The following is an 11,353-nucleotide window of genomic DNA, read 5'->3' on the forward strand; positions in this document are numbered from 1 at the left end:
GTCACGCTAATTCTCAAAATTGCCCACCCTGATTACCACCCAGATTTTTCGAGGTTGCTTAGTGGGCAATATTTCATTTGCGTGAGACCAATCAGCCTGGATCAAAACAAACGGCTTCGTTTGGTGCGTGCCTGCGGTGCCTGCTAAGTAGTCAGCTGACTGACTGACTGACTGACTACTTGATGTGTGGCGCACGTGGAGTGGTGGAAACCTAGCCAACCTCACCCTTTCAACACAAACAGACCCGCTCTTGGCGCCACTGGGTGTGCCACGCCAGACCCACTCAGACCAATCGAAGAACATGGATGGCGTGGATGAACTCGAGAAGGGTGATCCCAACATTAACTTTGTGCCTTGTCTCAAATGGATTCGCCGAGGCATGGCCCAAGCCCAACCCGAAAAGGTACGAGCTCTCCCCGTCCATTGAAGGAGCGCCCACTTTGTCCCCGGTCTCGATCTCGTGGCATCTAATTGTTCGATATCGTTGCTCTTAGCTGAAATTGTCGCCCGAGGAATTGGCCGAAGTGATTGCTCAAACGCAAGCTCAAATCACGGGGATGGAAAATCAGAACCAAGACGAGGATGACGACGATGTCGAGGATGACCAGGATGACGAGAATGAGGATGAGGCAGACGACCAAAGTGTCGAGAATACCCAAGATACTGATTCCGCCCCTCAGCATCCTCCGCTCAACGAAGACGAACGCATCGCCCAAGAGTACGCCATGGATGATTATGATCAAGGTAAAGCTTGACCTTGACCTTGAGTCGGCTATTCACGATATCAAATTACTAACTTCGTCCTGAATGCTGCCGGCCCCTGCCAAAAAGCTAAAAGATGCCTACTTCATCCCTTGATCTTTCAGAGGACCCGGATGACAATGCGGGTAGTCTTGGCTTAGGGCGTTTGGTCACATTCGCTGATCCACGGCAAGACCCATATCTCCAAGATCCCGACCTAGATGATGATGATAGCGATGTTGAGGACATGATCATCAAGCCCACCGACAATCTGTTGGCCGTCGGTCACATCGAAGGCGACGCACCCACCCTTGAAATATACGGTAAGTTCTCGCAATGAAAAGTAAGGATGGACTATGGATACCTATTTTTCTCGTATGATCGTTTTAGTTTACAATGATGTGGAAGACGCTTTCTACGTGCATCACGATGTACTCTTGCCCTCGTTTCCCTTGGCCTTGGAGTGGCTGAGTTATGATCCCGGCGAAGAGACCGGTGGTAATTTCATGGCGGTGGGCACCATGGAGCCCGTGATTGATGTATGGGATTTGGACGTCGTGGATGGGCTCGAACCCGCTTATCGTTTGGGTCAGAAAGGCCAGAAGAAGAAGAAGATCAAAGCGGTGGGACATAAAGATGCGGTGCTCGCTTTAGCTTGGAATCATCATGTCGAGTATGTTTTCATCGGATTAATCTTGGGAAGGACACGTAAGTCCTCAATCCAGCATTGGGTTGTTTCAGGTACATATTGGCTAGTGGCAGCGTCGATCAAAGTGTCTTGCTTTGGGATTTGAGCGGCGGTCAGGTCAAACATCAACTCAATGCCCATATGGAGAAAGTCCAAGCTTTACAATGGCATCCGTTTGAGTCCAATAACTTGCTAACTGGTTGTTGCGATAAGTGAGTACCTCGCCTGTCCCTATTAAACGCCAAAATCGTTTTATATTTTTCTTTTGATCGAATCAGAAAAGCTCGCGTGTTCGATTGCCGTGGGTCCGAATTTAAAGCTTGGCAAGTTGAAGGTGAAGTCGAGAAAGTAGTATGGAACCATTTCAATCCATTCACATTTTTAGTAAGTATTCAACCGTGGAGCGCAATCATTGTCGAGATTCTCACGCATGACTATGTCTCGATTTAGGTAGCCACAGATACTGGTTACGTACAAATGATCGATGTCCGCCAGGAGAAGGCCCCCATTTGGACGTTGCAGGCGCATTCCGAGGGTGTCAATGGCTTGAGCCTGTCAACTCAATGTCCGGATATGATGGTGACCGTGTCCAGTGATCGGACCATGAAGGTCTGGGACATTGCCAATCACAAACCAGGTTGCGTGCAAGAGCGAGCCATGGCGTTGGGACAAATCCATTGCCTGGAAAATTGCCCGGACGCTCCGTTTGTTATGTGCATGGGCGGGGACGAACCATCCAACAATTTGAAGGTCTTGGACATTCGAGAATCGGCATCTGGTAAGGATGAACAGTCGGTGCTTGAACGGTTGAGTAGTAATATTATTTGCTCTGATTTTAGTTCGACATCGGTTCGGGGAACGCAAATTGACCAATCCATTAAAGACCTCTAATTTTGGCTACAGTACTATTAATGAAGCCGAACCCGATCCCAGCCCAGAGACTACGGTCGACGCCGAGATGGCCAGTGATGCCTTAGAAGCTATGGCTTTGGAGACCGAGAGCATAACCGTGATCCAGCCCCCGGTCGTGAGCGGTGGAGCCGTGGGCAAATTCAAGAAGAAAGAAAAAAAGAAAAACAAAAAGAAAAAAGAGTTTTGAATTTAGACCTCGTAATATGTCATCTTATGTTTGCGATAATTATAATCGGAAAAAGTGATTCAATATTTTGGATTAAGTTTTAAGTCTGTTTCGAAAATGACCATATTTTATAGACATGCATGCAATTCACAAGGGAACTTTTCCATCAAGATTTGCTGCAATTTTCACATTTTGTTTTTATCTTGGCCGATTTTAATCATGTATCCTGTATTTTCCAAACGGTTTTGGATTCCACCGTACCGCACAAGTTAGGGATAACACGCAATGACTTAAATGATCCCAACCCCGTTTAATGGCTGAATGGTAGATCTAGGACTCTCAATCTGTGATTCAAAATGCAAATGTCGAGATTACAAATTAGTCTTATAACTTTAGACGTGAATCGGTCCGTCACTCTTACACTGGTCCTGTTGGCGTGAAACGAGGGGGAAATCAGTTTTGGCTATCACATCTAGTTTTCTGTGACGCCGTATTTCATGATTATTATTTTATTAACAAGTCAAGGATTAGCAAAGCTAACTTTAAATTGGCAATTTGATACTGATCAACAAACACAAAACTAAATTGTCCAAGGATCTATCCACTTCCAGTAATTCTAGATCAAAATTATGGTGAAGCTCCACGTTGATACTTTGACAAATGAAATAGTGCACAGGTCTACAAGTCTGTGTTTTCCTTGTCTTTGAATGTTTCTCAGTACGAGCATTTCCTACGTAATCATATCAATCTTGTTTGAGCAAAATCTTTAATTTTTTTGTTCTTGAGGATAGCTAGTCGTAAAAACATGGCACCGGTATTGTCTAAAAGTGAGATTAGATTAAAACAGTGTAAACTTGGTGGGGTTGTGGGTATTCTGTTTGTTTTATCCCATATCAAAAATCACTGGCATACTTTAAGATGAAGCTCATGGAAAGTCTTAGGCCCCGCAAACCATGCTTAACTGGTATATTAATGTGCTGGAGAACGAAATCGTCAGAATTGCTCACTCAACCTGCAAATTGTGTGTCCGTAGAAAATAACTTAGCAACATACACCATCATAACCCTCTCAAGAACTGTTTTTGTTCGTTCTAAACTAGCCTGTAAACCACCCAACCACCCAACCACCATTCCCTGCCCACGCCCACCCCGCCGACCATGTAACCCCACCTCCCCCAGCAGCCAGTTAGCTAGCCTGGAAGGAGATCACACCTCTTCTGTCCCGATTCATCGACTCAACTGGATTCCATGGTGAATTTGGGCTGGATTCCGGGCACGGGCCTGTTGCGGCAGGCCTGGGATGCCACCCGTTTGGCCGGAGCTATCATTGAGAAGCGCCGTGAGAAGGCCGTGGTGCTAGCCCGTCAAGCCCAGCCGATCCAGACTTTCAAAGGCGCCAAGGCCACGGCTCGCGTCAAAGAACTCTTTTATGCCGGCCAGTATGAAGCCGTGGCCCGCCTGTTTTTGCCGCATGCCCTGGTTAACACGGCCATCACCACCCGAGACTTGTATTTCAAAATTTGGGATCTCTACTGGATCTTCGCCGGACTTCGGTAAGCTTGCAAAGCTTCAGCCTTACTTTAAGAACCGAGCAAATTGGTCACAAATTGAAGTCTAAGTTATGAAAATAAAGCTAGCCATCCTAAGCTAGCTTTAGTGGCTCCAAATCCTCTGGCAAGCATTTCTTCATGTTTTATCAATGGCCTGCCTTGAATTATTCTTGATTCAAACTCTTCTTGGAATCTCGGGAAGGAATCGGGTATGTTCTAAAATGTTATATGATGAGGCATGTCCTTGCAGCGTGTTGTTGGCCTTGTGTCCGCAAATCGGTTACGTTCATCCCGACGAGTTCTTCCAAACGGTGGAAGTGGTCACGGGCGATGTGTTCCACACGCACGTGGAACGCTCATGGGAGTTCAACGTGACCAATCCCATTCGTAGCATGGTCATTCCCACTGTTTTGTTCGGCAGTCCGTTGCAACTCCTCAAGGGACTGAATGCCGTAGTCCATTATTACACGGGCTGGCGGGTCATCTCCGTTTATTGGACGTTGGTTTTGCCCCGTTTGATCACGGTGGCATTGTCCTTTGGGGTGGACTACGCCGTCTATCAAATCTGTTTGCTCCACAAGCACAGCTACAACAAGTGTTTGACCACCTTGGCCAGTTCTTACGTGATGCTCGTGTTTGGCTCCCGAACGTTTTCCAACACGCTGGAGATGGTAAGCCATTTCAGAGGCCCACAGGTGGTCGCCTCCCCGTACTCTAAGTGGGTTTCGTTCATGTTGTTGTTGTTGCAGATATTCGTGTCGATGTTGTTGTACATGGTGGTGCATTGCATGAAACGCACCGCTGAAACGGTCTACCTTCAGTCCCTCGTTCAAGAAGCTTACGATAAGGCCGATTCCGTGACCGAGAAGGTCAAACTCAATCGGAAGAAGAAGATCATTCCTGAGCACGACTTCAAGTACTTCTGGCCCATCTCCGTGCTCTGCATTGTGGGCTTCTTCAATCGACCCACGTTTGTGTGTTTTGCCGTGGCGCCGTTGTTTTACTGGTTCCAACGGGGCGTGGCTACGGATTCCTACTTCACTCCGTTCCAAATCTTCAATTTTCGCATGGCCTCATTGGTACCAGGTACGCATTGTCAACCATTTTTAGAGCCTTTTCATGATGCCTAAACCGTGTTTCGTTGACAGGTGCTGCTCTCACTGGTTGTCTCTTTGTGCTCTTCGATTCGTTGTATTATGGAGAATTAACTTGGCACAAATTGTGGTGGTTAACTATGAGTTGGTCGGACTGGAAATGTACCCCATTACAGTTTATCCTATACAATGTGGTACCGGGCAATCTGGACCAGCATGGCACGCACCCTCATTACCTGCATACCCTCATCAACATTCCGTTATTGTTCGGTCCCTTGGGTGTTATCTCTCTGATCTCGGCCGCATATTTTTTCTGCGAGATGCTCTGCAATGAATGGCGAAAGAAGCCCGGAGTACGAACGGCTTACGCCCTAACCACATTTACATTCATGGTGTCCCTCGGGAGTTTGTCTTTGATCCCACACCAAGAGCCAAGGTTTCTGATTCCTTTGATACTGCCCTTAGTCATTATGAATGCTCACAAACTTCGTTGGCGACTGGGTGGTTGGCGGCCTTTGCTCGGGCTCTGGTACTTATTCAATGTTCTGATGGTGATCTTCTACGGATTTATACATCAAGGAGGTGTTCTCCCCACGATTTCGTTCATCGCTAACCAGAAATTCCAATCTGGAACACAAGAGGCCAATTTTGTGTTCTCACATACTTACATGCCACCTCAGTTTTTGCTCCTTCAGCCCAAAAGTTACTCCCCACATTCCCGAATCATTCGGGATGACGATGTCCGGATTCGTTTCCACGACCTGGCTGGAGCTTCCATGGAAGTTCTCAGTGAGAAGCTGATCACGTTGGGCTCGAGATCGGATTTCCTAAGCAAGCAAAGGGCCATCGAAAACTTTGTGGTGCTGCCATCGCATTTAATTCGCCAACTCATGGTGAAGAGCCAGGACCGATTGAGATTCGAGCCCATTTTTAAAGTGAGTCCTCACTTGTCCACAGAGAGCCCTCCCAGTTTCGATGGGTTCTTCAACAAACTCGGCGACGTCCGAGCCGGTCCAATGGAGATCGGAAGCGAACTCATCACCACATTGACTCACATGACATTGAGCATGTATAGGGTGACTTTGTCGAACGGACTGCACAAAGTGGAGCTTCTCGCCGAGGCAGCCGAACTTATCTAAGCTTTATTTATGTTCAGTCGCACGAACAATGCACCAATCGGGGTCTACCTAACTGCCCTTATTAACTCTTAACCCAAGCACTGCAACAATCCTAGGCCGAATTTAATTTGCAGAAAATATTGTTTCCTTATTTAACTATACACCAGAAATACATCCTGATTCTCAAAGAAGATAAGTTTATTTATGGACTCTGACGGTCAAATGTTTCTGGGACCCGGAAAGGCCGGCATCAGCTTTGGTAAGCGTGGTTTTCTCCGGCGTAATCTAAACCGCGTGCGACAATACTTGTAAGAGACGTAGCAGACACCGCAAAGCAAACAGAATATCCAAAACATCGTCCAACTCAAATGGTCCTCAATACCGAACACCCGCGAGTCCTGGGCCCCAATCCAATCATCGACTTCAAAACCAATTCCGTCGGATTTTTTGAGAAGTTCCTGAAGAGAGAAAACATGGGAATAAAATTTGTGGCTTGAAGTGAATGACATTGACTCACTTGACGATGGTAGGGAGGGAGGGGGGCCTCGATATTGAGTGACAGCAACCTTTGAGCTTTGTATAAGTTGGAAGGGGCCGTACGATTGAGCGGGTGAGCCGCAACCCATTTCAAGTGTGGGCACGTGGGTAGAATTTTGGCCGAGTGCTGATTATCGCCAATATTGCTCTGGAGCACTTTTGAGTATCGATGGAGGAGATTTCCGTCCATGCGTTGAGGCAAGGCATCTGCTGGTTTCACGGGAACACCCGCATTGTCCAAGAATACTGACGGCATGTGAGCAGCGCTGGTGTACTCCAAAATGGCGTCCAATAACCACCTGGAAATCAACAGGGTCATTTTTTTAAAGGGGTGGATCTGGAATAATGGCTTCACTTCAATCGTACCAGCAGTCCTTTGACAAATGGGCGTTATCGATGCAATTGCTATCACCATACACTGCGATGCGACCGCCGTTTTCGGTGCCCTGACTTTGGTATAACCCCAAAATGGGCATCTTTGGATTCTCTTCCACAGATGTGGGTGTACCCAAGACTTCATGACCTTGGTCCTAATTAAAATGAAATCACGAAAGTTAAGTCAAAAATGGAGTTTTTGCAAATACTTGAGCTAATCTTACCTTAAGAGTGGTAGGGGTAATGACAACCCCATCCATGGGAAATCTGACCAAGCCCGTACCACTGGCGTAGAACATGTCGTGATCACCAATGGTGAAATCTCCCTCCAAAACGGTATCACCAAACGCTATACCCCAAGTGGACAAAAGCTCATTCAAAGCAGGAACATTTGCTCCCCCAGTTTCAGGGATCCACCATTGACGAGTATTCTCATCATAGAATTTGACCTTTTTCATAACACTGACGTTGTACCAATCCGCAAACACGATCACCGAAAGCCCATTGTCAACGTCGCGTTTGAGCTTGCTGATTTCCTCGGGGAAGTACTCTTCTTCCGCATCTACAATCATCAGAGTGCCATACTTGGAGGCATCAAAGCAAGTGAAGGGCACACCCAGGACCTCGACAAAGAAGCCAGAAGCCCTCAGCTGCATGTACATATCCTTGAAGTTGGTGTGAATGTGATCCGCATTCCAATCCAAGGGGTCGTTCTTCATTCTCAGATTGTCTCTGGGGAAGTAACCGGAGGGATAACGGAGGTTGTGATATTGGTCCCAAAGGACTCGTTTGGCTCTGGGAGGGGTTGGTATCACTTTGGCTCGAATTGGCAATCGAATATTGGAGACTCGAGGGATCAGGTCGCCTAAAACACAAAAGTCGGAATAGAATCACAAATTATAATGAATAGTTGGGATATTCAGTATAGCAATAATACCTTCTTCCATTGGTGATTCGATGGTAAGAGAGACATGACCTTGGGCCAGACCATCAAAATTCGCCCCGTCCTTCTTGACCGTGATGTGAACAGCTAAATATCCACTCCAAGGCCAAATCACATCCGAATAAGTGAAGGCGACTTCCAAGAGTTCTCCATTTTGAGGTTGATAAGGATGCCAAACAGGCTGTTCCACGATTTTCCCACTCACAGACATACCTGATTGAGGTTCAAAGTTGACATGAAATCGAAAAAAAATGGGGGACAAACTAAGGTCATCATACCATTGAATATTGTGGTGTTGACAATCACGGGCATGGCTCCATAATAAAGGGGCTGAGTGCAATAAGGCCAAAAATACTGGCACTCTGTCATGTCAATGTAGTTCGGGCTAAGGGAGGCTTGCGGTGTGTAGGAATTGAGGCACTGATAAGCCTTAATCAGATCCAGTTTGCCCGCTCCTTGCTCGAAAATCCCAACCCCCGGGAGTCTTCGGGCAGTGCTCATCAAGCATTGCTTCATAGAGGCGGGATTAATGACCGAACCCCGATGGAGGACACCCGAATAGAGCAAAGACACGGCTCCGGCCACCACCGGACTAGCCACACTCGTCCCACTCAAAGACCGACATCCGCCATCTTTATTGGACCCTCTGACGGCACTGCCGTAAGTGACCACATCGGGCTTGACTCGGCCGTAGCCGGTGGGCAATTCCCATGTGGTCATGCCTCTGGATGAGAATCGGGCAATTTGATCGTCAAAGTTAATCCCACCCACTCCAATGACGTCCATTTGGTCGGCGGGGTTGTTCAAGGTACCATACAAAGGCCCATCATTGCCAATGGCCGAAACCATGATGACACGGTTGGCGGTAAGTTCCCATACTTTGTCGACAAACGGCAGATCGTTGAAATCTGGTCCACCGATACTCAAATTTAGTACATGTATTTTCTTCATGATGGCGTAATTAAATGCATCGAGAAACCAAGACGTATAGGACACTTGGTTGTTGGTGAATACTCTAAAAACGTGGATCTCCGCATCCGGAGCGAATCCTAAACATTCTGAGCTAGAAGCGATCACTCCTGCGACAAAAGTGCCGTGACCCAAACCATCGTCCAGGGTCTTTTCATTGGTCCAATTGGTTCGTTCGCGGATTTTTCGGAAATGAGCGTGGGTTTTGGACAAGCCCGTATCGAAAATGGCCACTTTGACACCCGCACCCGTAATCCCCATCTCCCACATCATATCAGCCTGGAGCACAGCCGTAATTTGTCGGGGCACCGCTCGCAATAATCGCCGACTCGAATGACGACCCACAGAGTTCCAGAACGACGAACCAAAGTTGAGACTTCGACGACCTTTGGTCCAAGGAGTCTGCTGGGTGCACAACGGGTCTGGAGGATTATCACAGGGATGGGAGGACTCACTGGACTCGGGGGCGACGGGGATTTCTTTCAAGGTACGCGTTACTCGGCGCTGAGGAGTGATGCTCTTGATTAGCGGATGCGACTGCAAAGACTCAATGGCTTGGGATATGATATTATCCGCCACGGAGAGCACATCAAAATCACTGGGATATCGAGCCATAGGATTAGTTCGCTCAATAATTTCATAGCCATGCCCATCGAAGGCGGCCAAAGCCGCATTTATATAGTTTTTACGGGCCGTCTCTTCATAGAAACCGGAAAACTTGACAATAAATTCATTATGCACTATGTCCGTACGGAACTCGGGCACCGTCTCGGCACTGAAGGAGTCATTGATGGATGGACAAGAGGGGCTGGATCCGGCGCCCAGGGACGATGGATTTGCTCCGACCCACCCCCACCACCCGCTCAGACACAACACAATCCCCCAACTAGTCACCCAGCCAGTCCTAGTAAGGCCCGCCGCGACCGTGGAAGTGGCCTCAGCCATGATGGCTGCGGCTATTCCTTGAACTTCCACTCTTGTCGACACATGGGACAGAGTTGTTGAGCTTGCTGACTGTGCAGCCATTTCATGATACAATGGATGTGAAAGCAATGTGTGCATTGACCCCACACCAAAGGGCAATCGTCGCCCGGGATTTTGCAATCCGGACAACAGCCTTCAAAGGCCACGCGACAAATACCGCACGTGTCGTCGTTAGCCACCCACTTCCACGTGCACACGCCGTTCCAGCCACGAATCCGGACTTTGAGCTTGGTATTGGAGGGGAAAGCGGGCAGGCCGAGCCCGGTCGAGCCCCCGGCCGCTGAGGCCGAGGCCGGAACGTGGAGACCCAAGTGGGCGTGAGCGCCCGAGCGCGAGCCGAGCGACGACACGGACGAGGCGCTGGGATGGAAATCCGAGGGCGGCGCGTTCTCGCGGTCTTCATCCGGGTGGTCGCGACCGCCGCTCAAATTGGGCGGATTAGGGGGCAATGCCGAGCCCGTCCGATCATTCTCCATGCTCTAACTGAACGCCAGAGGGCACGGGCACATCGGCTGGAAATGCCAGGGCCATGAACTTGGGGGCACTGGCTTTGACATCCGTTCACACCAGGCCCTCAAATAGCTAGCTGCATGCAGGTACAGCTGTACAGGGCTTGTCAGTTGGGCACCACAGAAAGTAAACAAACCGAGGGGGGGGGAGGGAGAGGGTGACGGCATCGCGGGTAGAAGAAGGAACAGCACAGAGAGGTTGGTTCAAATCAGAACCCCAATTGGGTGTGGTTGATTCAATGGTGGGTGGGAGTGCAATATTGTCTTTCGCCTTTAAAGCCAAAGGTTACTCCCAAGTAAGGGTATACTAATATGCTTTCAGAGTGATATCCACAATATTGATAAGCTATTTTTTGAACACCATGACTTGTAACAAACCATAGATAACTTCATATATAGATGGATCAAGGGCGCTGCGATCGCATGTTTTCGTCTCAGCTGTCGCTGGTGGGCAAAATGTTTCATTCGTAGTCAAGCTACTTAGGACAACTATGGTGCAAATTTGAATCGTTGACGGCTAGTCCAAATTCAGAGTAGAAACCCCTAAGACTTCTTGTCAAGCAATTGCTCTCATCCAGCATGCTTCATTAAACGGGTTTGAGTAAGTAGTCCAGCCACATTTTTAAGAACGAAATTTTGAAGGTGTTAAAATGGGGCTCAAGTTAAAGTTTTCATCCATGCGGTGGAAACACTTAACTGAAAGGCCAGGAACAAGCCTGGGTTGAGGCAGACCTCCAGAGGTGTCGGAATTACCTTGATTACGTAAAT

General features: G+C 48.1%; 3 protein-coding genes across 3 annotated transcripts; 2 read left to right on the forward strand and 1 right to left on the reverse strand.

Moving 5' to 3' along the window:
- Positions 1 to 149: 149 nt before the first annotated feature.
- On the forward strand, positions 150 to 2,586 carry LOC131877445 (periodic tryptophan protein 1 homolog). The gene is made up of 8 exons (XM_059223117.1): positions 150 to 403; positions 495 to 744; positions 867 to 1,064; positions 1,132 to 1,414; positions 1,483 to 1,641; positions 1,708 to 1,813; positions 1,880 to 2,207; positions 2,269 to 2,586. Exons 1-8 carry the CDS (start codon positions 302 to 304, stop codon positions 2,526 to 2,528), a joined length of 1,686 nt encoding a protein of 561 aa, XP_059079100.1. The 5' UTR covers positions 150 to 301; the 3' UTR covers positions 2,529 to 2,586.
- Positions 2,587 to 3,752: 1,166 nt separating this feature from the next.
- LOC131877298 (GPI mannosyltransferase 4-like) lies at positions 3,753 to 6,683 on the forward strand (the record flags this gene model as incomplete). Its single annotated transcript, XM_059222907.1, is given in 4 exon segments — positions 3,753 to 4,059; positions 4,307 to 4,727; positions 4,806 to 5,142; positions 5,205 to 6,683. Coding segments are annotated over 4 exon segments (2,148 nt in total). The 3' UTR covers positions 6,290 to 6,683.
- LOC131877297 (membrane-bound transcription factor site-1 protease-like) lies at positions 6,449 to 10,519 on the reverse strand (the record flags this gene model as incomplete). The annotated part of the gene is given in 6 exon segments (XM_059222906.1): positions 6,449 to 6,726; positions 6,786 to 7,104; positions 7,172 to 7,335; positions 7,405 to 8,045; positions 8,118 to 8,336; positions 8,402 to 10,519. Coding segments are annotated over 6 exon segments (3,336 nt in total). The 3' UTR covers positions 6,449 to 6,486.
- Between the last annotated feature and the right edge of the window lie 834 nt (positions 10,520 to 11,353).

Source organism: Tigriopus californicus, chromosome 3, assembly GCF_007210705.1.
Source record: "Tigriopus californicus strain San Diego chromosome 3, Tcal_SD_v2.1, whole genome shotgun sequence".
Classification (NCBI taxonomy): Eukaryota; Metazoa; Arthropoda; class Copepoda; order Harpacticoida; family Harpacticidae; genus Tigriopus; species Tigriopus californicus.

What these genes read in the sequence shown, in the direction of transcription:
- LOC131877445 (XM_059223117.1), top strand. Translation starts at nt 302, where the DNA reads ATGGATGGCGTGGATGAACTCGAGAAGGGTGATCCCAACATTAACTTT. An exon ending in CCCAAGCCCAACCCGAAAAG is followed by an intron (nt 404 to 494) that starts GTACGAGCTCTC and finishes CGTTGCTCTTAG; the next exon opens with CTGAAATTGTCGCCCGAGGA. An exon ending in ACCCACCCTTGAAATATACG is followed by an intron (nt 1,065 to 1,131) that starts GTAAGTTCTCGC and finishes TGATCGTTTTAG; the next exon opens with TTTACAATGATGTGGAAGAC.